The sequence below is a fragment of the Papio anubis genome, chromosome 17 (genome assembly GCF_008728515.1).
Source record: "Papio anubis isolate 15944 chromosome 17, Panubis1.0, whole genome shotgun sequence".
Classification (NCBI taxonomy): Eukaryota; Metazoa; Chordata; class Mammalia; order Primates; family Cercopithecidae; genus Papio; species Papio anubis.
Genome location: NC_044992.1, coordinates 53,351,338 through 53,378,676, shown reverse-complemented (window position 1 = coordinate 53,378,676; position 27,339 = coordinate 53,351,338). Strand labels below are relative to the sequence as shown.

Here is a 27,339-nt window from a genome sequence, read left to right as displayed (position 1 = left end):
TTGGCATGGTTGGGGGATGGAACCAGGAAGGGACAGCATCTGCTGAAGAGGGACCTACATCATAAGCCATCCCCTCCCCTTTTGAAGGGACAAAGGGCCGCACTTAAATTGACCTCCTCAACATTCAGTGGAACTATATTTATCATTGCTAAATGATCAATACGGTTGTCTTGGTACACCCTAGGAGGGGTGTTCCTGGACTGTCCCAGGAACGCTAGATAGACTGGTCCTAGTCTCCGGCCACAAGGTTTGTGGCAGGGCCTTGGAGCAGGAAGCAGGCTGGCTGGGTCTGGGTCCTCACAGAGCAACTTGTCTGCCTACAGTCTGTCCAGCCCTGGGAGCGGCGGACCTTCCCCCTGGCGCACAGTCCCCAGGCGGAGTGTGAGGACCAGCTGGATGCACAGGAGCGAGCAGCCCGCTGCACTCGACGCACCTCAGGCAGCAAGACTGGCCGGGAGACAGAGGCGGCACCCACCTCGCCTCCCACTGTCCCCCTCAAGAGTCGGCATCTGGTGGCAGCAGCCACAGCTCAGCGCCCAACTCACAGATGAGCGGGAGACAAGAATCTAAACAGACTCACTAACTATTGGCATTAAAGCTTCAGAAATCTCTGCGTTTGATATTCAAACATCATATGCCGGAAATTTTCACAGTTTTTAGTGAACTTAAGGAATTTAGATCCTACTTTGGTATTTTTTTCTCTCGTTTTAATTTTTGTTTTCTGTTTCCATGTTTTCTTGTCACACACCTGAGCACTTCCTCCCGTTGGCAAACAGAAGTTCAGGATGAGACCCTGCTGGCCTGGTCCTGGCACATCCTCTGCACTGTTGAATCACTGGACTTACCAATCTTAGATGACCACCCCCTCCCTCACACCTGTGGGCAGGGCAGAACAGCCTGGCGGGCAGAGGGCTCCAGTTGAGCATGGCCTTCTCGGGCTAGGGTGGAATGGGGCAGGGTGCTCTGGGCTCTTACCCCTTCCCCTCCCATCTGTGGCTGGGCTCAGCTGTGGCCCTCCTGGCTGGCTCCCCCCCTTGGTTTTTCGTGCTGGAACATCCCCACCAGAGCCTCTCTGCCGTAACTGCCAGCTGCTCTCACCAAGTGCTCAGCCGGCAGAACAGCTTTCCCTTCTCACCCAGAACTTAGAGACCTATTTTTTGTTTCATCTGCATTTGGTCTTCTCTGTTTTGACTCTTTAACTGCAGTAACCTGGCTGTGGCTGCTCAGGTTCCCCTCATCATGCCCCTTGGTACCCTTCCCTGTCCCTTCTCCAATGCCACATACACACCCACAACCCGTCCTGCCACTCGGAATGTTTTTTTACCACCTATCCTGATCTCTGAAGGTAGGGTTAGGACTACTTAACCTCTGTTCCCACTCCCCTGCAAACGGGGGGTTGTGGGAAGTGAGCAGCCATCTCCCTGTGTGATTTTTTTTTTTTTTTTCTCTGATTCACTTTGCCATGTTTCCTTCACATCCAGATCCCTGTTGGTGTTAGTTCCACTCTTGGTCTTTCACGCTCCCCTTGCCTGTGGAACATTGTCTGGTCCTAGCTGTGGTTCCCATTGTTCCCCCTTCACCCTTCTCTGTTAACCTTGTGCCTGTCTCCTGTATGATCACATCACCAAAAAGGGGGAGGGGGGAGAAGACTTTTTTTTTGGCCATTTTGTAATCGTATAAAAATAGTAGACAACTGCTTAATGGTTGGGGTTTTTTCACAATTTTCAACATTAGTGATTTTTTTTTTTTCTGTTTGCAAGTTAAAGGGTTTGTCATTGTTTCTTTAAAGAAAAAATACAATAATGCACCATATCCCTATGCATAAAGTGCTTCTTCTATTTATAAGGTTGAAAATTCTGAATAACCCTTTTAGCATTGAAAAAAAAAAACAAAAACAAAAAATGAAAAAAAAAAACTTGTATTTTGTAAATATTTTCTTTTCCTGCTTTGGAGCTGTGTAATGGCAGCGAAACATGTAGCTGTCTTTGTTCTATAGAAATGCTTTTCTTCAGAGAAGCTGATCTTTGTTAATGTCTTGATTCTGTTCGCAAAGCACAGACTAGTGCTTAAAAAAAAAAGAAGGAAAAATTGAAAAAAATAAAAAAAAAAAGTTACAGAATGCTGTGTACCAGGCCTTTCTTGACTTACTGAACTGTGTATGTGTGGTAGTGTTGGCAGCTTCGGAGCGGCTGGCTGGCGCCATTCTTTGAGGTACTCTAACTTGCTCTATACCTTGGGAAATCTCCGTTCTGTTTTGTGGGAACGCCGCAGGTTCATCTGATGGCCACCAGAGAGAGAATGGTGGTGGCTTTTCACTGAGGGTAAGGGCTGCCAGGAGGTGAGGGGATCTGTATTGATCGTCTCCTTTTTCTTTTTGTTGAGTGAAAGCAGTTGATCCACTTTCTCTCTAGTGAAGTCTGCTGTATGATATTTTCTGTTCTACATTGCTCTTTAAAGGAGATTTTGCTTCTCACCGTTAAATTTTTGTGAGGTTTGGTGGGGGTCAGTGAGATACATAATTTGCGTAGAGCCTGAGTTGGTTCTTGCCTGCTGCCTGAGATTATAGCATCTTTCTTCTGAGGAGGTTACATGCTTTTCTTTTTTTATTTTTTGAGATGGGATCTTGCTCGATGGTCCAGGCTGGAGTGCAGTGGTGCAATCTTGGCTCACTGCAGCCTGGATCTCCTGGGCTCAAGAGATCCTCCCACCTGAGCCTCTCCAGTAACTGGGACTGTAGGCTTGTGCCACCATACCCAGCTAATTTTCCTGGGTTTTTTGTGGAGATAGTGCCTCACTATGTAGCCTAGGCTGCTGGTAGGTGCTTTTCTTTATACAAGATGAGTCAGTGGGTGGGGCTGGTTCTCCCTCTGCTCTCTTCTTTGCATGGCAGTCAAGCTGAAACAGCCAGTGAGGCTGTCTCTTGTGGCTCTGAAAGCTATGCTTTCTGAGATAGCACTTCTCTTTTGTGGGCCTGTTGCTGCTTCTGTAGCTGCAGTTAAAATCTGTTCTACTTAAACATCTGCCTGCAGTGGCAAACACATCAGGAAGATCAAAGAAAAGTAGTATTTTGAAACAATCTAAGGATTCGGTGTCACGAACCTCGGCGTAGTTACTAAGGAATAATATTGATGGATTGCTGTTTTGTTTTTGTTTTCCTTTGTGGCATTGCTAGGAGGACGCTATCTGGTATCCCTATCTTGGTTTAGCAGAAATGCTCCTCAATGTATAATAAGGTGCCAAAGGAAAGAAGGAGGCAGCTCTGTAAACCTAGCAGGAATGTAAGCCACTCATTAAGCTGATTGGCTTGGTGAAATTTAGGCCTCTGGACTAAATTTCCAGGGACGAAAGATCCCATATCCTCATCCCCAACCTTCTCAGGTTTGCATACACCGGCACCAGTCTTGCAAACTGAGTGTCGCATCGTGAGGTCAGCCACAAGGCTTTGTATTGCCCTTTGAATTGGACTAGGATGGTTTGCCAGCATCACAATGAGAGTATCAGCTGCAAATGATCAAGTCTGAGAACTCTCACCTTCAGGGCCCCAGAGAGAGCTGTTAATCCTGATGTCCAGCTTTTAATAATGTCATTTCCTGTTCTGAACTAAATTCTCTAAGGGTGAGTGGGAAAGAACTTAAAAAATAGACATTCTATATCACTTTCTTGTCCTTGGAATCCATGAATGGAGACCTTATATTTAATCAGAGTAATAACTTTATTTCCAAATTCACTTTTACGGCAACAGTCAGTGTAAATCATTTGTTAAAACACACAATACACTATATAGACATTCACAGACAGGAAGCTAAGCTAAGATGATTTCATGTCCCTCCCCCCACCCTCACAATTACCGAAGAAATCATGGGACTTGCAAGTGCCAGAAATTGTCCTGCTCAACATGGCAAACTCATGGGGCTAAGTCTATTAGGAGGTGAGACTCTAGGCCAGTGCCCAGGGTAACCCTTTTCAATGCTGAAGAGAAATCAGAAGTCTTACGAAGCCACAGATCTGTAGATGGGACACGCTGGTGATCACCTCTGCCCTCGCCCTGACCTCGTGGCTTTACTTGGAGCTCCAACAAAGATGAGGAGGGGGAAGTGAGTGATCTCAGCTGCCAGAAGCACAGGCTGTGTCTGGAGCCAGTGTGAGAGGTGGCACAGAGGTGCCAACGGCTTGAAGGATGCCAGGGTCTTAGGGAGGCATGATTGTGGGCTTAGGACCCCTGAAAGAGGGCAGCAGGCCAAAGCAACCAGATGTCCATATTGCTACGCCTGCACCTGGCTGGGGAGGGAATGGGGAACAGCTGCCTGGGAAAGGCTGTCAGTGGAAAAGAGAAACCCCAAGGGCCTCTAACCGCGTGGCTGCTCCCTCCCTTTAGCAAATGTGGTTGAAATGATGAAAAGGGTTACGAGGCAATTGAAGTGCTGCACCCCAAGATCTCCCTTTACCCATGTTAACTATCTTACACATTCCTCCCCCCTCCCCCCATAGCACAATAAGCAATAGCAAACAGGATACAGTCTCACCATTGAAGTCAATTTAAATGGAACTATTGATAAAGTGAGTCAACAGCTTGAAGGAGCCGGCATACAGTATATCCTATCTAGCCCACCCACGGACACTGGCTCTGCAGGTGGGAGAAGTGAGGGGAGGGGAGGAGTGCCCAGCCCTGGGGGGATTGTCATTTGAGGTCACAAGCCAGCGTGCCTTTGCAATTTATCTGCCAGCACTGATCACCCTAAACCATGATCTTAGGCTGGCCCCAAGAGCCTGCCCCACAAGGGGGAGATCCCAGAGCCTACCGGTTAAGGCCCACGGTGCTGAAGAGCAGGGCACAAGAACTTCAGGAAGAGGAACCGAGGTACATGAAAAATGCAGCCAAAACTGTTGGCAGTAATGAGGGGGGGCATGTCTCTAACCACCACCAAATCTCTACCCCACATTTCCTCCTTATTCTCAGATCCCTTCACTTATGAGAATTGCTGGGACTTAGCGAACAGCAGGGAGCTTCCTGGTGGAGAGTTCTGGGCCCAGAAACTTCTTGCAGGGAAAGCTCTAGCTGCACACGAAGTTGCCAGCCCTAGGGGATGCCCTGGATTTCTACTGCCAAGTCCCTCAGGGTTGCCTTTAACTGTACCCAAACCAGAAGTGGCAGAATTGAGCCTGAGGCTGCTGAGTTTCTTTAGGCAGCAATTTTTTGCAAAGGCGGCTTCTCTTTTCTCATGGCAGCAGATGGAGTTTGTGCAAGGTCAGTGGGCTGAGGTGCTCTGGTCAAGGCTTTGGGAACGGTGTCTCCTGACTTATCCTTCCTCAGGCAGGTGGCTCGGGCCTCTGGAGCAGATCCAGGATAGGCAATTCATCCCAATCCCTGCTGTGGTCCCAGGGCCCTTGGTGGGAGGCTGGCTGCCCCTCCAGAGGGCGAGCTTGGAGAGGAACCCAGTCTGCGGGGTGGCTGAGGCTCATGGAGCTTCTGGGAGCTGCAGATCCCCCCAGCTGGCACTGGCTTCCTTTTTCTTGTGATGCAGGAGTTGTAAGCCTCCTTTAGGACTGCTGTGGGACTTCGGGCTGTGACCAGAGAGAACCATCCTCGTGCCGCAAGCCAGACCAGCCACAAGACCTACTCTCTGCCCTGACACAGGGAGCCCCAAGGGGAAGTAGGGAAGGAGATGTCATCGCTTCAGTCCTAATCCTGTGCTTCAGGCCTTCTTCACAGCTGAACGGCCTCCTTAGATGCTAGAATCTGGTCTCTGTTGGGTCCCGGATGCTGAGGAAAGCCTTTCAAACCTTGGGAGGCCCCAGCAGGGCGGCGCCACACAGGCCACACGCGTCCCAGCGTGGGGGTGAGAGACACCTTGTGAGGGTGGGTTAGAAACCTCTTTACAAGCATTTCAAGATACATGCGTCCTTTTTTTTTTTTTTTTTTTTTCTTTTCACTATCATAGTCACTCTGGTGAATCCAAGCATAAACAGACAAATCCAACTACAACGCAACAGGGTGCAGATGGGGAGGGCAGGGCAACATCTATGTATATGTTCAGCTGCTCCAGCAGAACAGACAGCATGGCTTCCAGCTGGGACCGGGGAGAAAGAACCATTTCGAAGGGGGTGTGCTCCCCTTTTTGGGATGTGGAGGGCTGATTCTATGCATGTGGAGCTGAGCAGCGGGCTGGGCTGTCTGGGAGGCTGGCAGCCACAAGCTGGGGTGGAAGTGGGGGACAGCGGGACTGTTGGCCTGCCCTGGGTGCCTTGCCCGCCCATCCTGGTGCCGTCACCGACAACCAGGACACCCAGCCTCCTGCTGCGGGCTCAGCACAGGAAGGGGCCAGGCCTTCTCAGGGGAAAGGGCTCTCTCTATGTCAACAAGGCAGAAACACCGAGGGTCACAGCTGAGCAGTGCCCTGGCTCACATCTGTGATGGAAGGAGGAGGCAGGGAACCGAATCAGGTCGTGAGATTCGTGGTGAGGGACCCAGTTGGATGAGTGGAACTGAGAGTGAGAGGCTGGGGTCCCACTCTTGTGCCTGGACTTTACCTTCCCTTAATTTCACCCTCAGTATGGAGTAGGTGCCTCCCACAGCCAACCAGGTCCTTACTGAGAAGGGGGGTGGTGAGGCTGGGAATTTGGACATTGTGACGTGATGAGGGGTATAGGCAGTGACTGGGTTCTCATGGCAGACGACAGCACAGTGGGGCAGACAGGGGTGACTGCAGTGGCCGTGGGAAGGACAGGGGGCTCGGGACCCGCCTCCCAGACCCCTGCACACTCCAGAGATGCCAGTGGCCCAGGCTTGGAAACGGGTGGACGTCTCCCAAGAGGCACAAGTCCTTACAAGGAGAACTGGTTAGCCCTAAAGTCCCAGGTCTGCAAAGTGGCCAAAATCATGGCTGCAGTTCCAACCTTCAGAACTCAATAAAACAGGGTTTCTGTGGAGCAGAGGGAAGCCCCTCGGCTCAGGCCCCCTACCCTGCAGGGAGGGAGGAAGAGGCCAGCGCCCTCCGACATCAAGGTCAGTCTTTTCCAAGGAGGTCATCCACGGGGTGCCACCCTCCCGCCAGCTTGCCTTCTCTTCTTACCCGCCGCCCCTCCTCCCACAGGCTGCCCTGCAGAGGGTGGCACATCAACTCGCAGCAGACCCTGGCCACCAAGGACAGGCAGTCGCTCAGTCTGAGACACTGCAGGTGGCGGAGGCCTTGGCCCTCCCAGTGGCGTGGAGGAGGGCATCTCCTCTCCAGCATGTGGCTTCCTCTCCCACTCCCCCTTCTCGTCCTTCCTCTCCCCTCTGCCCAGCCCCTGCCTTGGCCTCCCCCATGGCCTCCTGCCCCACCCCCACCCGTCACACTCACACAAGGTTGACATCGTCTGCCTGTGGCTCCACGAACACACCAAGTTTCAAATCCTTTGTTGCTGCCGCTGCCTCTGTGACACCCCCACGACAGGGCCAGAGGCGGTAGGCACCCCCAGTCTCTTGAAATCCCCCCGAAGCAGCTTTCACAGCCTCTCCTTCTCTTCTACATGGAGGGGGAAAAAAAAAGAATCAAAAGGAATTGCCCGAGGAAATGTTGGGTGTGGCCATGTTTTTGAATGTTTTTTAAAAAATATTTTATTATTAGCCCACCGATCAATTTGGAAAGATGCAATTTGCTCTCATTCCCATCACTGATTTTGAAGTCCCGAGCCAAAGCCGAGCGATAAAAGCGGGTTAAGTGATGAACCGATTAACCGAACTGCGAGGAGCAGCTGGGGGCAGAGGGCGGGGCCGGGTCATTATTCTTTTTTTTTCCACACTCTCACTCTCTCTTCTCTCCACGATTATTGACCGCCCCGGGGGCCTGATCACAAACCCTGCTTGGCCAGGGAGGCAGACACCTCGTCGGCTAGCGTGGCGAGCTGGGGCGAGTCTACCATGTCGATGCTGCCGGTGGAGGAGACATTGCTGAGGTGCCGTGGAGACGTGTCCCCAGACACCACCGGCGACTTGTACACGATTTCCGCTCCGTGGTCTGTCTTGGCTTTGGCGTTCTCGCGGAAGGTCAGCTTGTGGGTTTCAATCTGCAAGGAGAAGAGGAAGGGAGGGAGGGTGAGATGAAGTGCCAGAGAAAGAGAGACCAGCCCTGCCAACTGCCCTGCCAGGCCTGGCCCACAGTGCCAGGGACTGTTGTTTGTTTGTTTTTGAGACAGGGTCTTGCTCTATCACCCAGGCTAGAGTGAGGTGGTGCAATCTCACCTCACTGCAGCCTCAACCTCCCAGGCTCAGGTGATTCTCCCACCTCAGCCTCCCGGGTAGCTGGGATTACAGGTGCATGCCACCACACCTGGCTAGTTTTTTGTATTTTTAATAGAAATGGGGTTTCACTATGTTGCCCAGGCTGGTCTCGAACTCCTGGGCGGAAGCAATCCGCCCGCCTCGGCCTCTCAGAGTGCTGCCATTACAGGCGTGAGCCACTGTGCCTGGCCAGAAGCTGTTGTTTTTATTGTCTTCCAATTCGTAATCTCTGTGCCCACTCTTCCCCTGACCTGCCTCCCAGGCACCCAGGTACCCTCCCCAGAGACAGTGATCATTTTAAGTTTCTTGTGTATCCTGCAGAGATATTCCACACAAACAAACACATGTGTGAGTGTATATGTACACAGGCTGCTTAGTATTCCGTCACCACGGATGTATCCAAAGGCGTCTACTCCTCTGTGGATGGATGCCTAGGCTGCTCCCGCCTTTAGTGATTACAGGCAATGGTGCGTATGAACAACCTCAGATAAATAACCCTGAATGAACATCATGTCACACACCTGTAAGTGTGTCCTAGAAGTGGAGCTCTTAGGTCAAAAGGCATGCGCATTTTATTTTGATAGATATTGCCAGATTGCAAAGGAAAATGTGGAAGGAGAAGCTGGAGAAGATCAAGGATGTCTCCCAGAGCCACTGATGCCCAGACATGAGCCACACACATTCCTCCTGTTTGCCAGTGACTGATGAGTTTGGAGGGGCAGCAACTGTGGGCAGCACTGGCAGGTGGGCCGCAAAACATGACATGACAAAGGCCTTTTTATGTGTGAGTGGGTGGATAGGTGATTTAGGATGGAGTCTGTCTAGCGACTTATCTATCCATCTATTATACATCTATCTATCTATCTATCTATCTATCTATCTATCTATCAATCTATCTACCTATCTATCTACTTGCCCAGGCTGGCCTCAAATTCCTGGGCTCAAGCAATCTTCCCACCTGAACCTCCCGAGCAGCTGGGACTACAGGCTCATGCCACCGTGCCTGGCTGAAGCCCTTTTGAAAGTAGAGAAACACATGACCTAGCCAGGAGCCCCAAAGTATACCAGGAAACGCAGAAGCAGAAAGCGTTCACTGGAGAAGTGAGCAGCGCACAGTAATTCCTGATGACCCTGAAGTGGCCGACAGGGTTATCCTCAGCCTTTGTTGGGTCCTAGGCTCTTTGAGCATCTGGTAAAGCCAAAAATATGTGTGCACATGTCCACCTACACTCACACCCACACAGCCATTTTCCATATAATTTTAGGAGTCCATGGATCCAGGCTGAAGGGCCCCTATTGCAGCAGGCTTGAATGGGCATAGAGAAAAACAGGCTCCCGTTTAAGCTAGATACATATTTTGTTCATTTGCAGTCACTACTTTGAAAAACAGATTGTTCTCTATTAGTGTATTTTCTTTTTCTTTTTCTTTTTTTTTTTTTAGACAAAGTTTCACTCTTGTCACCCAGGCTGGAGTGCAATGGCGCAATCTCAGCTCACTGCAACCTCCACCTCCCGGGATCAAGCAATTCTGCCTCGGCCTCCCGAGTAGCTGGGACTACAGGTGTGTGCCACCACACCCAGCTAATTTTTGTATTTTTTGTAGAGACGGGGTTCTGCTGCATTGGCCGGGCTGGTGTCGAACTCCTGATTTCAGGTGATCTGCCTGCCTTGGCCTCCCAAAGTGCTGGGATTACAGGCGTGAGCCACCATGCCTGGCCTGTTACTGTATTTTCTTGAAAGACCATTTAATACAAGCTTTGATAAAAATATTTATGTTAATGTTTTTTGAAGTGTTTTTTAAGAGAAAGTTGACATTCCTGGGAATGTCCAAAAATCCTCAAACTGAAAGGAACCCAGGAGGCTGGTGGTGTGCCCCACTGCTTGTTAGCAATTTTTCTCAACACACGGAAAACGGGACTAACGCTGCGGGGATCCCTGGGACCAGGATGGTGTTTTCTGAGTAGGGGCAGGGCCCTGCCCACCCTTCCTGAGCCATCACATGGACAAGTTGGAAACAGAAGGAGCCAAGAAGCAAGACTCAGCATGGCTCTAACTCAGGTTCTTAGAGGACTGCAACGCACCAGGAACCTTCCAGAACATTGTTTTTTTTGGGGGGGGTGTCTCACAACCACCCTGGGACGTAGGTACAGCATTTCCATTTCCTCTTGCTGAAGGAGAAACTGAGGCTGAGAGGATTTGCGGATCTTGACTCTCCAAGCAGAGTCAAGCCCAGAGCTCTTCCTACCACAGAGAAGCTTCCAGAGACTGCAGCGGGCCTCCCTTCACCCAGGAAATCACCAATGCCCATGCCCCTATCCCGACCCACTCAGACTGTGGGGATGGGGCCAGGCCCAGGTATCTTTCAAGCGCCCCAAGGCTGGGAGGCCCTGCCTTAGACCAGGGGAGGCCTGGGTGGTGGAAACAGCAGAGAAGCTGACTGCTTCCTCAGATAACTGGGCCCGGCCCCCACATCCCTTGAGGCGGGCAGCCTCCTGGTCCCTCCCTGTTTTCTCACTTTGGATAGTGACCCAGGCACTGAAAAGTATCCCTGTGTCCTGCGTGGCACAACCTGAGAGCTCTCGGCCAGCTACTATGGGCCAGTGCCCTCGCCAGCCTCAGGGCCTGTCTGGAGGTGAGGTCTGCCCCAGGCCACAGTTTACAGCATCTGCGGCAAACACTTCTCACAAAACTACATGGTTAGACATTTATCACAAACACAAGATGAGGGTGCCCATCTGTTCAGAACCAGATGCAGTGGCAGGAGGGGAGGGCGGAGACTGACCAGGGCAGGGGTCTCTCAGCTGCCACCTGAGTGGCCTGGTGGAGAGACAGCCTGGTTGCCACTTCCACCCGACTGGGCCACCTCGAGAAGCAAACTTCCTCACGCCGAGCCGGGTCTCAGATCCCACACCCTTTCTGGGACACCCCGATACGGTTTGGCTGTGACCCCACCCAAATCTCATCTTGAATTATAGTTCCCACAATTCCTACACGTTGTGGGAGGGACCCAATGGGAGAAGATTGAATCGTAGGGGCAGGTTTTCCCTGCCCCTATGTTCTCATGATAGTGCTGTTCTCATGATAGTGAGTAAGTCTCCCGAGATCTGATGGCTTTATAAAGGGGAGTTCCCCTGCACAAGCTCTCTTCTCTTGTCTGCCACCATGTGAAACAAGCCTTTCACCTTCCGCCACGATTGTGAGGCCTCCCCAGCCACGTGGAACTGTAACTCCATCAGACCTCTTTCTTTTGTAAATTGCCCAGTATCGGATAGGTCTTCATCGGCAGCATGAAAACGGACTAATACAATCCTTTTCCCTCCACCACTCCCCAGTCAGCTCCTGGGAGACCCTGAAGGTTGGAAAGTGAGCCACTCCCAGAACTTCAGGCTGGGTGTGGGCAGGAAACCCCAGAGGGTGCTTGGCTGCGCTTCTGCAGAAGAGAAGCAGCAGCTACCAGACCGCATCCTGTGCCAGGCCTAGACAGATCTCGCTTAGCGCCACACACACCCTCACTGCACAGACACCCACAGCAAGACCTGGAGACTAGAAACTGCTGGGGACACCAAGGCCCCAGGAGCCTCGTGTGGACACTTCCACAACAGGCAGGCAAAGGCTTTCCTGAAATCAGGATTTCAGCATCATTGTTTTGCTCTAAGTGCCTAGTAACCCATTTAGAAAATTAGGTTATGTTCCCATGTGTTCTTGGTGCGCCACAGGTGACTGGGGATGTCCACTTCCTTTTTTAGTTGTCTGCAAACAGCAGGGCCTAGGACAGTGGTTCTCTTTTTTTTTTTTTTTTTGAGATGGAGTCTCACTCTGTTCCCCAGACTGGAGTGCAGTGGCACGATCTTGGCTCACTACAACCTCTGCCACCTGGGTTAAAGCGATTCTCATGCCTCAGCCTCCCAAGTAGCTGGGATTACAGGCATGCACCACCACACCCAGCTAACTTTTGTATTTTTAGTAGAGATCATCTCTAATAAACCATCTGCCCACCTTGGCCTCCCAAGGTGCTGGGATTACAGGCATGAGCCACCGCACCCAGCTAGTTCTCACTTTTGACTGCACTAAAGAATCACCTGGGAGCTTTAAAAACTTCAGCCACTTAGGCCAAGCACTGTGGCTCACACCTGTAATCCCAGCACCTTGGGAGGCTGAGGTGAGCATATTGCTTGACCTCAGGAGTTCAAGACTAGCCTGGGCAACATGGCAAAACCTCGTCTCCACAGGAAATACAAAATATTTAGCCGGGCATAGTGGCAGGTACCTGTAGTTCCAGCTACTTGGGAGGCTGAGGTGGGAGGATCACCTGACCCAGGGAGGTAGAGGCTGCAGTGAGCTGAGATCATGCTAATGCACTCCAGCCTGGATGACAGAGGGAGAATGATACGGGCTGGCTGTGTCCCCACCCAAATCTCATCTTGAATTGTAGTTCCCATAATTCCATGTATCATGGGAGGGACCCAGTGGGAGGTAACTGAATCATGGGGGCGGGTCTTTCCCATGCCGTTCTCATGATAGTGAATAAGTCTCATGAGGTCTGATGGTTTTATAAATGGGAGTTGCCCTGCACACGCTCTCTTGCCTGCTGCCATGTAAGATATGCCTTTGCTTCTCCTTTGCTTTCCACCATGATTTTGAGGCCTCCCCAGCCATGTGGAACTGTGAGCCCATTAAACCTCTTTCCTTTATAAATTACGCAGTCTTGGGTATGTCTTTATTAGCAGTGTGAGAACGGACTAATACGGAGACCCTGCCTCAAATACATAAAAATAAATAAAAACAAAAACTCCAGCAACTGAGCTGCACCTAAGACCGATCAGTCAGCCTCTCCAGGTTGGAGCCCAGCTGTGAAATGTGCTAAAGCTCCTGGTGAAGGTGATAGAGACAGGCAGTCGAGACCCACTGGATGCTGCTGAGGGCCCACATCCAGCCAGTCAACACAGAAGCCTCTGTTTTCCTCCTCTGGGAACTGGACCAGTCTTTGTCCACTGGACTTGATTAATGCCCATACCCAAGTGCAGCATCCAACCCGCCCCCTTTACCTTTTTATTTCCTCCGCCAGGGACATGGGTGATATTGTCCAGGGACCCGATCTTCGACTGCACTCTGTCCTTGAAGTCCAGCTTCTCAGATTTTACTTCCACCTGGCCACCTCCTAGAACACAACATACACAAGAGCATCTTGCCATCGTCTTCCGCGGTTCCGTGGACTTAGCACACATTACATGAGGTCTGTGGTCTACAGGGCAAAGTGCCAGGGGCTGCTGGGGCATAGCAAAAATTAGATCAGGAGCCACTGCTCTGCAGGGAAGAAGACAGTGATGGGACTTCCAGGTTTGCAGCAGGACTTGAACCAGGGCCAAGCAAGAGGTTTCAAGTAGAGACCAGCCTTTAGAAGTAGGTAAGACTTTCCTTTAGAATGCTGTTTGGATACAAGTAAGTCCTTGAAAAGTGCTTGAAAATAGTTTGCTTCATCTATCTAATCAAAGTATGCATCAATATTTACACAGTAAACTCTTCCTCTTGAGATACTGCAAAGGTAAGTGACAGCTCAACCCAGGAGAAATTATTCTAAATTATACATTGGTTGGCTTCCAGTAAGTCAAGTATTTTTTTATTTTATTTTTTCTTTGAGACGGAGTCTCACTCTGTCACCCAGGCTGGAGTGCAGTGGCACGATCTCGGCTCACTGCAGCTCCGCCTCCCGGGTTCACGCCATTCTCCTGCCTCAGCCTCCCAAGTAGCTGGGACTACAGGCGCCCGCCACCGCGCCCGGCTAATTTTTTGTATTTTTAGTAGAGATGGGGTTTCACCGTGTTAGCCAGGATAGTCTCGATCTCCTGACCTCGTCATCCGCCCACCTCAGCCTCCCAAAGTGCTGGAATTATAGGTGTGAGCCACCACGGCCAACCCAGAGCATCATTTTCTGTTTAAACAAAGTCACAGAGGGGACATGGCAGTGACCCAGGGTTCCTGTGCTGTAGCTGCTGCCGATGGTGAAGTGTCTCCATGTTGGCTGGGGACCAAGCTCATACATCCATATAGCTGCACCTCAAGCCTGAGAGGACCTGTGGACAGCTTGCTGGGAGAATCACGGGTTAGGGCTTAAGGCCAGCATCTTGCCTCCCTCTTCACCTTGAAAATTTTTTTTTTTAAATGTTTATGGGTACATAGTAGGTATATATATTTATGGGGTTCATGAGATGTTTTGATGCAGAAACACAATGTGTAATAATCCCATCATGGAGAATGGGGTGTCCATCCCCGCAAGCATTTGTCCTTTGTGTTACAACAATCCATTTATATTCTTTTAGTTATTTTTATTTTTGAGACAGAGTCTCGCTCTGTCACCTAGGCTGGAGTGTAGTGGCAAGATCTCGGCTCACTGCAACCTCTGCCTCCCAGGTTCAAGTGATTCTCCTGCCTCAGCCTCTCGAGTAGCTGGGATTACAGGTGCCCGCCACCACGCCCAGCTAATTTTTGTATTTTTAGTAGAGATGGGGTTTCACCATGTTGGCCAGGCTGGTCTCAAATGCCCACCTCGGCCTCCCAAAGTGCTGGGAGTACAGACGTAAGCCAGTGCATCTGGCTACCTTTTAGTTATTTTTAAATGTACAATTAAATTATTATTGACTATAGTCACCCTGTTGCACTATCAAATACTAGGTCTTATTCTATTTTTTTTTGTACCCATTAACCATCCCCCCACCATCCCCTCACTACCCTTCCCAGCCTCTGATAATCATCCTTCTATTATCTATCTCCTGGATCCCACAAATAAGTGAGAACATGTGTGTTTTTTTTTTTTTTTTGAGACAGAGTCTCGCTCTGTCACCTAGGCTGGAGTGCAGTGGCGCCATCTCGGCTCACTGCAAGCTCCGCCTCCTGGGTTCATGCCATTTTCCTGCCTCAGCCTTCTGAGTAGCTGGGACTACAGGTGCCCGCCACCATGCCCGGCTAATTTTTTGTAATTTTAGTAGAGATGGGGTTTCACCGTGTTAGCCAGGATGGTCTCAAATGCCCACCTCAGCCTCCCAAAGTGCTGGGAGTACAGACGTAAGCCAGCGCATCTGGCTATCTTTCAGTTATTTTTAAATGTACAATTAAATTATTATTGACTATAGTCACCCTGTTGCACTATCAAATACTAGGTCTTATTCTATTTTTTTTTTTGTACCCATTAACCATCCCCCCACCATCCCCTCACTACCCTTCCCAGCCTCTGATAATCATCCTTCTATTATCTATCTCCTGGATCCCACAAATAAGCGAGAACATGTGTGTTTTTTTTTTTTTTGAGACAGAGTCTCGCTCTGTCACCCAGGCTGGAGTGCAGTGGCGCCATCTCGGCTCACTGCAAGCTCCGCCTCCTGGGTTCATGCCATTTTCCTGCCTCAGCCTTCTGAGTAGCTGGGACTACAGGTGCCCGCCACCATGCCCGGCTAATTTTTTGTAATTTTAGTAGAGATGGGGTTTCACCGTGTTAGCCAGGATGGTCTCAATCTCCTGACCTCGTGATCCGCCTGCCTTGGCCTCCCAAAGTGCTGGGATTACAGGCGTGAGCCACCGCGCCCAGCCAAGAACATGTGCTTTCTTTCTGTGCTTGCCTTATTTGACTTCACTCCCGCCTTACCTTGTCTTGGCCAGCATGGCCTGGGCAGGAGCGAGCTGGAGCCACCACGCCTCCTGGGCTCCCGCAAGTTCCACACTCAACTCTCCTTGATGGTCTACCCAACAAATCCTTTCCAGCCCCTTTCGAAGTCTGGGGCAGTTCCAGCCTCGCCAGGACTCCTTCACCCCGTGCACCTTCCCATCCCAACCCTCGCCTTCCACAGGGCTACCTGGTTTATGATGAATGTTGCCTAATGAGCCACACTTGGAGGTCACCTTGCTCAGGTCAACTGGTTTGTAGACTATTTGCACCTGGAGATGAGAGAGGAGCGAGAAGAGGAGAGGCAGAGAGAGAAGAAGACAGAGAGACAAAGAGGATAAAATGGATTTATTAAGGGTGTAATGCAATGAGAAGCAGCTGTGTAAGCCCAGGCCCTGATTGGACAGTGGTTCCCAGCTGCCATGAGGAGCGCACCCTATTCAGGGTGGAAAAATGTGTTGTCGAAATTCTGCCAACCCTGCCCCAGGGGAGCTGGGGACTGTGGGATTGGAGTGTCTTCAATCCCTGCAGAACAAAAGGGCCTCTGGGAAAAACAGGGACCCGTTGTCATTGTGCAAGGCCCAGACATTTGCTCAGCAAAGGCTTAAGGGTAAAAAATTCACTCCTTTTCCTAACATGAAATCGACAGATCACAATCAGACATGAAGAAAAAAGTGATCAATACGATGAGTATGCGCAGCATCTGAAAAATCTTGCTGGAAAGGCCGGAGTGCGGTATCTGCTGGGCCTCAAAGAGGGGAGGCGCTGTGAGGGTTGATGGGTGGGCTTTATTCCAGGAAAAGCTCCCACGGACAGCACTAGAGCAAAGACGGTCAGTAAGCAGGACCCAGCGGAGTTCAGCAGCTCGGACGTGAGAGCCAGCGGGCACCTGCACACGCAGGGTCCTGGGCATTCCTGTCTTTAGCAACAGGAGCAAAGCATCATCAACAGGGTGGGTAGGCGGCACAGCAGAAACCAACAGATTGAATGTCTCAGCAAGCTCGAGCAGACACAGACACACACGGGGAGGCCTGTGGGCTCCAGGGCACCGCTCCCTCGGGGAATGACAGTCCTGAGCTGCCAGCTGATCTCAGTCCAAGAGCCAGCTCCCCTGGGGGGGCACCCTGTGGGGACTCCGAGTGGCAGACAGACAGGTCCCCTGGAGGCCGGCATCTGTGAAACCGTGGCTGTGTGCGGCCTGGGGGCGGGTCATGACTGACATTCTGGAGTCCCCAGGGCCTCCGGCAGTGGCCTTGTGTGGGTCACCTGAGGATGCAAGGGGGCAGCCACCTCCCACCTATCAGTCAGCTCCCCAGGAAGCCCTGCCCTGGAGCTGCCTGGGAGACAGCTGGCTTCATGGCTGAAGATGGTTTATCAAGGCCACCAAAAACCATGCAGTGGGGGCAGCGGTTCCCGCTTCTACTTAGGTCTACACTGGAACCATCCCAAATTATTTTAACGTCAGCTGGCGTGCGCTCTTTATGGATGGGGAGTTAACTGGGGCAGAGATGGCTGAGGCCCATGTGTGTCAGGGCGGACATGATCTGCGGCAAGGACGTTGGGGCAGGGAGGACGGACGGTGTGCGGCCTGGGTTGGAGAGAGCTGTGCTCTGAGGCCGGCGCCGAGGGGGTGGACCAGGGCTGAGGGAGGTGGAAGGACGTGCTGGTATGACCAGGGCCTCCTTCCCTCTTCCCTCTGGCCTTGGTGAGGAAACTCGTGAGAAGGGGAGGGGGGCTGGGACAGGGACCAGGGAACGGCCAGATAGGAGAGGAGTGGGTGGCAGTGGGAGCCAGGGCGGTGGTCAAGATACCTGGAGGCCAGGGAGGGGGACGGCAGGTCCTGCAGAACTTCCAGGGCCCAGCCAGGAGGAAGAAGGGTCCCAGGTGGAGAAGGAGCAGGGCCAACCTGCTGGGAAGGGGCCCCCAGGCTGGGGAGAGACTAGGGCCGCCTAGCCCTAGCCGCCGCCAGGGATCCAGTGCCCCCAGATGCCAGAGGCTGGCATCTCTTCTCACCAGGAGAAAGGCTTCCTGTGAAGGCGCTCAGAGGGCGGTGCTCAGCCCGGGACATCTGGTGGCTCTCTGCCAGGTCACAGGCTAGCCCACAGATGAGCACAGCGTAGGACACACGGGCGGGCCCCAGGGAGGTCCCGGATGTCCTGGGCACTGCAGCGTCTTTGGGCATCAGCTACCAGAGGGGTTGGCCACGCAGCCCGTGCGCGCTCTCTCCCCAGCTCCGCCTCAGGAGCGCAGTCTCCACCAGGCCACCAGACTCAACTTCAACCAGAAAGCACATGGCCTTCCTCCTCTGGCCGAGCCCACTTTGAGGAAGCCAGAGAACCAGGATCAAAGCTCAAACAGCTGAACAGCAATCCCAGGAACAAGGACCTGGGCAGGGGTGGGGGCACACATCTCTTTTGTCCCCTCACAGCAGACAAACTGGGGCGACAGGAGAGCAGGGCGTGGGAGACAGAGGAGACACTTAGCAGACACTGGTGAGGAAGCGTTAGTAGCCCCATGCAGCAGCCGCAGGCCAAGCGCTTGCTACTTGTGGGACTCCAGGGGCCTCAGGGCAGAAGCCAGGATCCAGGTGCTCAGTGCAGGAAGCAGCAGCACATTGCAAGAATAAACCCTCTGGGCTGGATGCGGGTGGCTGCCCCAGGCCAGGCATTTTCCGGAGACAGCCCGCCCCGGAGCCACAGCAGTGTCCTGGTACTGCCAGCCAGGGTCAGGTGATTGCTCTCAAAAATCAATGCCTCCCTTGGGGTGGACCTCGAGGGTCTCATACCTCCAGCTCCCCAGGGTGTTAACAGTTTGCTTTCAGCTCACCAAGACTGCTGGTGGGAGACGAGCCTCCGGTGCCCCGTGGACATAGACCGGCCAGGGGATGATGAAGCCTCAGCTCATCAGGTGAGTCAGTGGGACTTGAGGATCTGAGTCCCGAATCTCACCAGCGACATTTAGAGGAAGCCAAATCTATTTATTTTAAAATTATTATACCATTGTTTTTTGAGACAAAGTCTCGCTCTGTTGCCTCAGTTGAAGTGCAGTGGCGCGATCATGGCTCCTTACAACCTCTGCCTCTCGGACTCAGGTGATCCTCCCACCTCAGCCTCCCAAGTAGCTGGGACTACAGGTGCACACCACCACACCTGGGTAATTTAACTTTTTTTTTTGTAGAGAGAGGGGTCTCACTGTTGCCCAGGCTGGACTTGAACTCCTGGGCTCAAGCAAACCTCCCGTCTTGGTCTCCCAAAGTGCTGGGATTACAGGCATGAGCCACCGCTTCTGGCCAGAGGCAGCCAAATCTAAAAGGGCCAAAAGCAGCATTTCTCTGCCACACCTCAACGCTGGGCAGAGGGACCTGTCACACTTTGGTTTGGCTCTTTGCATCTGGAGTCTCTGCCAGAGGGTGGTGCAGGCTAAGCATAAGTTGGAGGCTTAGGAATCCGCTCCTGCCTTGAACACATAGGAGGCACAGCTGAGCAGGAAGGTAAGACCTTGGTGTCCACTCATCAGAACAAACGGGTCACCTGTCCACAGTGGAGCCAGTCAACGTCAACCTGCCCAGGTGTCGGGGGAGGAGGCGGCAGCCCAGTCTCAGGTGCCACCACCTTCAGCCCAACTTTCAATGCGCTATGGGGCTCCTGGGGACAGGGCTGGGTGTGAGTGGAGGGAGACCTTGACGGGTATTCTCAGCTTCCCAGGCAGGGGCTGGAGAGAGGGTCCGTCAGACACCCTATTCTGTACACGCAGCCTGCACGGCCTGGGGAACCCAGAAATGCTGGGACACTCCCTCCTAGAACATGAGGAGGGGGCTTCTGGGAACAGTTGACTGTGTGAGGGAATGTGGGGAGCCAGGCTACATTCACCCGGGGGGCGCAGCCAGATCCTCAGAGCCCAAGGAGGATTTATTCTATGCAGTGTCTCGCAAGTGTGCGCACTCACGCCACTTCCTAAAAATTCAAGCCACAGCACGGCGCACGGGACGTGTGAAGGTACTCACACTGCCGCCTCCCGGGACGTGTTTGATATTATCCTTTGAGCCACACTTGGACTGGACGTTGCTAAGATCCAGCTTCTTATTAATTATCTGCACCTTTGATAGCCAGAAAAAAGGATGAGTGACACGTCACCCTGGACCCGCCTGCTTGCTCGCAAGGACGCCTCCACTTTCGATGAGTGACACACACCACCCTGGACCCGCCTGCTTGCTCACAAGGACGCCTCCACTTTCGATGAGTGACACGCGTCACCCTGGACCCGCCTGCTTGCTCGCAAGGATGCCTCCACTTTTGGACTTGGCAGAGGCAGTCTGGGGAGTGGCGGGAGATTGAGTCACACCCCAGGGGAGCTGAAGGGACAGAGAGAGGGCTGCCCCGAAGGCATCCCAGAACTGTGAGTGATTCCCCGCGGGCTTTACGAAGCTGGGATTGCAGGTCCACACAAGGATGGCATAGTCAGGCCCAAACCCCAGAGGGGAGCGTTCACCAGCCTGGGGTCAGTGAAAAACGTGTTAGGCCACACTGATGAGTGAGTAACAGGAAGTTCCCTGGCATCTCCACTCACCCCTAGCTAGACCCACCGGAACATTCCCAGAGAACTTCCTGTGGCTGTTCTCAAGCCTGTTGGGCATCGGAATCACCTGTGGATTTTAAAAATCTCAGCCCCCAGCCCTAACCTAGAATTCAAATCTGGAGGAGTCTTTCCAGTCCCTCTGGTTTTGAAAAGTTCCCCTGGTGATTCTGACACACAGCCAGGTTTAAGAAGCCCTGAGCCCGCAGGCAGGACACAGGCCACTTTGTGGGGAAGACAAATGTGGGGTGTCCCCTCTGTAAGAGGGCTCTGTCCCTGCAAGGGGGCAGTGCCTTCTCCTTCCATCCACCCACCAGCCCCCTCCCACCCACAGTGCCACCAGGTGCATAACGGAAGCTGAGCAAATGCACCTGTGGGGCTTTTTCTCAGCTCTTCCATAAGCAGGGGTGGCCTGGATGGGTCTCCCGCGACTACATTTCTGGAAGGTTCTTTCTGTAGACACCCGGGAGGTATGAAAAATCAGCGTTTTGATGAGAAATGATTTTTACCAATTTGCCTAAAAACTATGAAATAGAAAACCAGGGTTTAGGGAGTTGGAAAAACTTGACATTTTGTCTGCCAGATCAGTGAGAACGTCTTCCTCACCCGGTGACCTTCCCCTCAGGAACTCTGGAAACAGTGTTTTGTTTTTTTTTTTCTTAGTGAGATAGGGTCTCACTTTGTCCCCCAGGCTGGAGTGCAGTGACATCATCACGGCACACTGCAGCCTCGACCTCCCTGGATTCAAGGGATTCTCCTACTTCAGCCTCCCAAGTAGCTAGGACCACAGGCACATGCCACCACACCTGGCAAATTTTTTGTATTTTTTGTAGAGATGAGGTCACGCTATGTTGTCCAGGATGGTCTGAAACTCCTGGGCTCAAGCAATCAGCCCACCTCAGCTTCCCAAAGTGCTGGGATTACAAGCCTGAGCCACTGCGCATGTAATCTCAGCACTTTGGTTTTTATTCGTCTCAGATGTAAATAATTGCCAAGTGGAGATCCCAGTGAAAGACCAGCCATGCCAAGGCGGTTTCCGAAATCTTGAAAATGGCAAGAGCTCAGTGGCTCTTTTGAGAATGCTGGGTGGAGACCACTGCCCTGGAAGCCCCATCAGCCTGGGCTGTCGGGTCTGGGACTGGGACTCCAGCCTGGCTTCTGGTTCATCCCGTTTTTTCCCCTTAATTTTACTCATCTGAATCTTCAATATGAATCAACATCTAACTCATCTCTTCATAATCTTTAATATTCTTTCAAACAGACTATGTATTTTTATTAGAAAATATAACAATTTTAAAAAACAGAGCTCATCAAAGCAAAAACAAAACCGTTTTCTCACCACCCTAACACAATCAGGATTGCATTTTTTGTATTTCCTTTAAGTCTCGTTTAGATGTAACCATCCCTGTGTACCTAAACTTGGGAGAATTACTGTGCACATGCAATTTTGTATCTTGCTCTAAGAAGTGATATCATATCCTAGGCTGGGCGCGGTGGCTCACGCCGGTAATCCCAGCACTTTGGGAGGCCAAGGCAGGTGGATCACCGGAGGTCAGGAGTTCGAGAACAGCCTGGCCAACAAGGTGAAACCCCGTCTATAGTAAAAATACAAAAGTTAGCCGGGCATGGTGGCACGCAACTGTAGTCCCAGCTACTTGGGAGGCTGAGGCAGGAGAACCTGGGAGATGGAAGTTGCAGTCAGCTGAGATCGCGCCACTGAACTCCAGCCCAGGTGACAGAATGAGATTTTGTCTCAAAAAACAAAAAAGAACAAAAGAAGTGATATCATATCCTAAGCATTCTGTATGGTCTACGGTCATCAGAAGCACTATGTTTAATAATATGTTCCATTCCATTTTGTGAATATTTTCCTCCTGCTATCCAACATTTGTATTGATTCCATTTTGTACTCCAATAATACAAACAGTCCTGCAGGAGCTGGATTTGATGCAAAGAAAAAAAATACAAACAGCCTCCCATGAACCTCTTTCTGAAAGGAGCTTTTTCCATATGATGGGTTATTTTCATAACACAGAGTCCTAGAATAGAATTTCTGGGTCAAAGTTATAAATATTCTAAAACCTCTCAGTACAACTCTCCACATGGCTTTCTAAAAGGGTTGCATGAGTTTCCCCTGTGAGCCCTGGTGAGAGAGCCAGCCTCATATTGCTGCCAGCACTGACTGGGTGTTTACAATATTGTTTTCCTTATTTCTTTGACCAAAATAAAAGAAATTGCATTGCTGGCTTATCCTGCATCTGATTATGACTGAAATCGCTCCTTTACCCCTTTTGCTGATGGGTGTATTTTTTCTAACATACAAATACTTACATTTTAATTTATTTTTATTATTTATTCTTTTTATTATTTTTAAAATAGAGACAGGGTCTCACTCTGTCATCCAGGCTGGAATGCAGTGGCGCCATCGTAGCTCACTGCAGCCTTAAACTCCTGGGCTCAAGCAATCCTCCTGCCTCCGTCTCCCAAGTAGCTGGGACTACCGGTATGTGCCACCACACCCAGCTAATTTTTAAAAATTCTTTGTGGTGATGAGGTCTCAAACTCCTGGGCTCAAGTGATTCTCTCACCTCAGCCTCACAAAGCACTGGGATTACAGGTGTGAACCACACTGTCCAGCCTACATTTGAATGTACTTATTTATGTGTGTTTTATAAATTTTTAATTTTAAATTTATATGGGTACATAGTAGGTGTATATACTTGTGGGGTACATGAGATATTTAGAAACAGACATACATTGTGTAATAATCACATCAGGGTGATGGGGTATCCATCACCTCAAGCACTGATCATTTCTTGTGTTATGAACATTCCAATTACACTCTTTTAGTTGTTTTAAAATGTACTATAAATTCCTGTTGACTGTAGTCACGATGTTGTGCTATCCAATACTAGATCTATTCATGCTAACTATGTTCTTGTGCCCATTAACCATCCCCACTTTCTCCCCACTCCCCTCCACCCTTCTCAGCCTCTGGTAACCATCCTTCTACTTTCTATCTCCATGAGTTTAATTTTTAGCTCCCACAAATGTGTGAGAACATGTGAAGTCTGTCCCTCTGTCTGGCTTATTTCACTTAACATCATGTCCTCCAGTTCCATCCATGTTGTTTCAAATGACAGAATCTTACTCTTTTTCATGGCTGAATACTCCATTGCATATATGAACCACATTTTCTTTCTCCATTCGTCTGCTGATGGACACTCGTGTTGCTTCCAAATCTTGGCTATTGTGAATAGTGCTGCAATCAACACGGGAGTGTCCGACCTACAGTTTTAGATACTCAAATTCTTCCTCTGTAATTCCTTCTCTGGTGTTTCAACGTACAATCCACTCCTCCCTTAGAGATGGATAAATCTCTAATGTCGCATCACCTTTCTTGCCCACCATCCCCTCATTAAGGACAAGGAGGCCATGTGAGGCCCACAGAGGTTCTGCAACTTTCTCAGGTCAGAAGCAGCCACAGAAGAATCTAGATCTCAGAGTTCCTGTAGCCGCAGGCTACCTTTGTGACAACAAAGTTGTCCTGGGCTGTCCTCAAGGCTACAGCCTCATAAACCTAATAAAAACAATACTACTTTTTGGTGAACACTGAAATTCTCTCCTGCCAGCAAGGAGACACTGTGACAGTGCCTCAGCCCAGGCTGGAGCTGGGGGAGGAGGTGGGACAGGATTTCTCATACTGCTTCTCAAGGAGTTGCTGTCACCCTTTGCACAAGTCTTTGAATCAATTCATGTCACCCTTGATTTTAAGGAACCCCACATAAACTCCTTTGCGGATTATTTTTTTAATAAAAAATAGTTTTAATGGAGATGGGGTCTTGCTATGTTGCCCAGCCCAGGTCTCAAATTCCTGGGCTCAAGTAGTCCTCTGGCCTCAGCCTCTGTAGTAGCCTCAGCACCTGTAGACTTGATGATCATTTTTTATTCATAACTTTTCACTGGGTAAGTCTTAGAAGAAGATTTGCCTGCTTTCTTTTTTTTTTTTTTTTTTTGAGACAGAGTCTCGCTCTGTCGTGTAGGCTGGAGTGCAGTGGCTGGATCTCAGCTCACTGCAAGCTCCGCCTCCCGGGTTTACGCCATTCTCCTGCCTCAGCCTCCCTAGTAGCTGAGACTACAGGTGCCCGCCACCTTGCCCGGCTAGTTTTTTTGTACTTTTTAGTAGAGACGGGGTTTCACCATGTTCGCCAGGATGGTCTCGATCTCCTGACCTCGTGATCCGCCCGTCTCAGCCTCCCAAAGTGCTGGGATTACAGGCTTGAGCCACCGCGCCCGGCCGATTTGCCTGCTTTCAAAAAGGAGTGGGAACAGCTTAGAATTAGAAAACACACACAATAATAAAACAGGAAAACGTAAAGAGTAACATTAGAAGAAGGGGAGGGCATCAATACTGACAATTACAAGAGTGATCATTCCATTTAGCTTTGAGCTTCCTAGAAGCCAAGGCAAAAAGGGAAATGTCATGGGTTACATAACTCTCCTTATCTGACAAAGGAAACTTACCAGTTTTTCAAGGAAGAGAACTTTGTTTTCTGCACTAATCCATAAAAGAAATTAAGCAAATGAATCAAAGGACATTAAGCAATAACTCAGTGTCTGTCACATACATAGAAATGTTTTTTACAGCCGGGCGCGGTGGCTCACGCCTGTAATCCCAGCACTTTGGGAAGCCAAGGCAGGCAGATCATGAGGTCAGGAGATCGAGACCATCCTGGTTAACACGGTGAAACTCTGTCTCTACTAAAAAATACAAAAAAATTAGCCAGGTGTGATGGCAGGCGCCTGTAGTCCTAGCTACTCGGGAGGCTGAGACAGGAGAATAGCATGACCCCAGGAGGCAGAACTTGCAGTGAGCCGAGATCGTGCCACTGCACTCCAGTCTGGGCGACAGAGTGAGACTCCGTCGCAAACAAACAAACAAAAAACAAAAAAGAAATTTTTTTCCATGTGGCTTTTTCTTGTTCTAACCCCACAAAAAAGTCAACAAGACTTTATGAGATTTTGCAATAGACACAAGGGTATTTACAAAGCAGGCAAGAACTACTGCCAATTGTCACATTAAGTCAACATCCTTTACAGAATCTTAGATTTACAGAAGGGAGAGAAAAGGGGAATGGCTGTCATTATGAAATCAGAATCCTGAAATTGAATTTCTCAGCTACAGAAACATATATATTACACTTCGGCTCTGGGGAGGCACTGACAAAAACCATCAAGGGAGAGAACAAAGCGTTGCAAGCTCCCAATTTGGATCCAGGGAACTCCCAGTCAGGGGAGAAATGTCTGAGTCAGAGTTTGACCCTGAAGGAGAGGCTGTGGTGAGGTGGGGCTGGGGGTGTGTGTCCACTTGGTTTAATCAATTTGCTGGAGCACCCAAAGCAGCCCTAAGCTCTCACTAGACCTTGATCTGGTTTTGTTTGGGTTCAGGTCTCTCAAGGCTACTCCAAAGAGCCCAGCCCTCTCTCCCTGGCCTCAAGTCTGCAGCCCCACAGCCCCGTGCCTCACAGTTGGCTCCCAGGCTGGCCCAGGCTTGGCCTGTCTCCAGCGCTGCCTGCTTGCTGAGCTGCACTTTGCCTCACCAGGCTCAGCAGGGCCAGTGCAATGCTCTGCTGGGAATTTAACCCGGGGTGGACACTGGATGCCCACACAAGCCTTCTCTTCATGTCCAAGGTGATCAGCTTGGGAACTGACACAGGAAAACCTGTCTATGTCCTGTCAAGTCAACCGGCCAAGGAAGAGATCAAATAACAGGGTAGAGTCACCTTCAGAATTATTTACACTGTCCTTTAAACAAGCTCCTTTAAAATGATTTGATTTACACAAGATTTTTCAGAAGCACTGATGTACAGGGAAAGATGCCTGAAGGGTCTCAGAGTTACAGATCTGTCCTAGAGGAGGGTCCCAGCCTGGCACTGCCCCCCACTCACTGTGGAGTCTGACATCTCAGCCCAAGCTCACCTGCATCCCTGGCCCTGATTGAGAAGGAGAGGCAAACGATCCCACGTACAAATTCACTGTATTTATTCCACATAAGTTCTACATAGATGCTTTTTAAAGTGACAACTGGGGCTTTGATATTAAATATAATGTATTTTTAAGGCCAGGCACGGTGACTCACGCCTGCAATCCCAGTACTTTGGGAGGCCAAGGCAGGCAGATCACCTGAGGCCAGGAGTTTGAGACCAGCTTGGGCAACATGGTGAAACCCTGTCTCTACTACAAATATAAAAATTAGCCAGGCGTGGTGGTAGGCGTCTGTAATCCCAGCTACTAGGGAGGCTGAGGCAGGAGAGTTGCTTGAACCTCGGAGGCGGAGGTTGCAGTGAGCCGAGATTGCACCATTGCACTCCAGCCTGGATGACAGAGTGAGACTCTGTCTCAAAATAAATAAAGAAAGTATTTTTAGAATACTCAGTTCTCTATAATTGTCAGTGGTGTATGAGAAGGGAGGAAAGAGGGGTAAAAGGAGAGAGAAATAGATCAGAGAGATGGGCAGAGGTGACTGGGTAGAGAGAGAGCAAGGCTGGGAGAAAGGTGAGCAGTGTGTCGCCTGTGCCTGCCATGCACCGCAGTCTGCCCACATGTCGATGCACACACCTGGCCTGCCTGCACACAGGTGCACACACAGGCGTATAAAAAAAAAAAAAAAAAAAAGAGAAGAGACCGGGCGTGGTGGCTCAAGCCTGTAGTCAGCACTTTTGGGAGGCAGAGGCCAGGCCGGATCCGCGAGGAGTCAGGAGATGAGACCATCCTGGCGAGAACAGGTGAAACCCGTCTCTACTAAAAAAATACAAAAAACTAGCCGAGGCTGAGGTGGGCGAGAGCCTGTAGT

The 27,339-nt window shown here is 50.6% G+C and overlaps 2 protein-coding genes across 20 annotated transcripts in view; one reads left to right on the top strand and one right to left on the bottom strand.

The window, feature by feature from the left end:
* The window catches only part of LOC116270966 (KAT8 regulatory NSL complex subunit 1-like), a 68,720-nt gene extending 66,601 nt beyond the window's left edge, over positions 1–2,119 (top strand). The window contains exon 14 of the mRNA XM_031656969.1: positions 324–2,119. Within this exon, the coding sequence (XP_031512829.1) occupies positions 324–551 (228 nt within the window). The 3' untranslated portion in view covers positions 552–2,119. The remainder of the gene's footprint in view (positions 1–323) is intronic.
* A 1,574-nt stretch (positions 2,120–3,693) lies between these two features.
* Positions 3,694–27,339, bottom strand: part of MAPT (microtubule associated protein tau) — a 130,448-nt gene continuing 106,802 nt past the window's right edge. For 7 of the 19 annotated variants that reach the window (XM_017950076.3, XM_031657650.1, XM_017950077.3 and 4 more), the window contains 4 exons: positions 19,918–20,010; positions 16,105–16,186; positions 13,306–13,418; positions 7,572–8,046 (listed from right to left, as the gene is read on the bottom strand). In XM_017950076.3, the coding sequence (XP_017805565.2) occupies positions 7,831–8,046; positions 13,306–13,418; positions 16,105–16,186; positions 19,918–20,010 (504 nt within the window). In that variant the 3' untranslated portion in view covers positions 7,572–7,830. Of the gene's footprint in view, positions 8,047–13,305; positions 13,419–16,104; positions 16,187–19,917; positions 20,011–27,339 lie in introns of all 19 variants that reach the window. The other 12 variants (XM_009190918.3, XM_003913230.4, XM_003913229.4 and 9 more) reach the window with 4 other exon arrangements.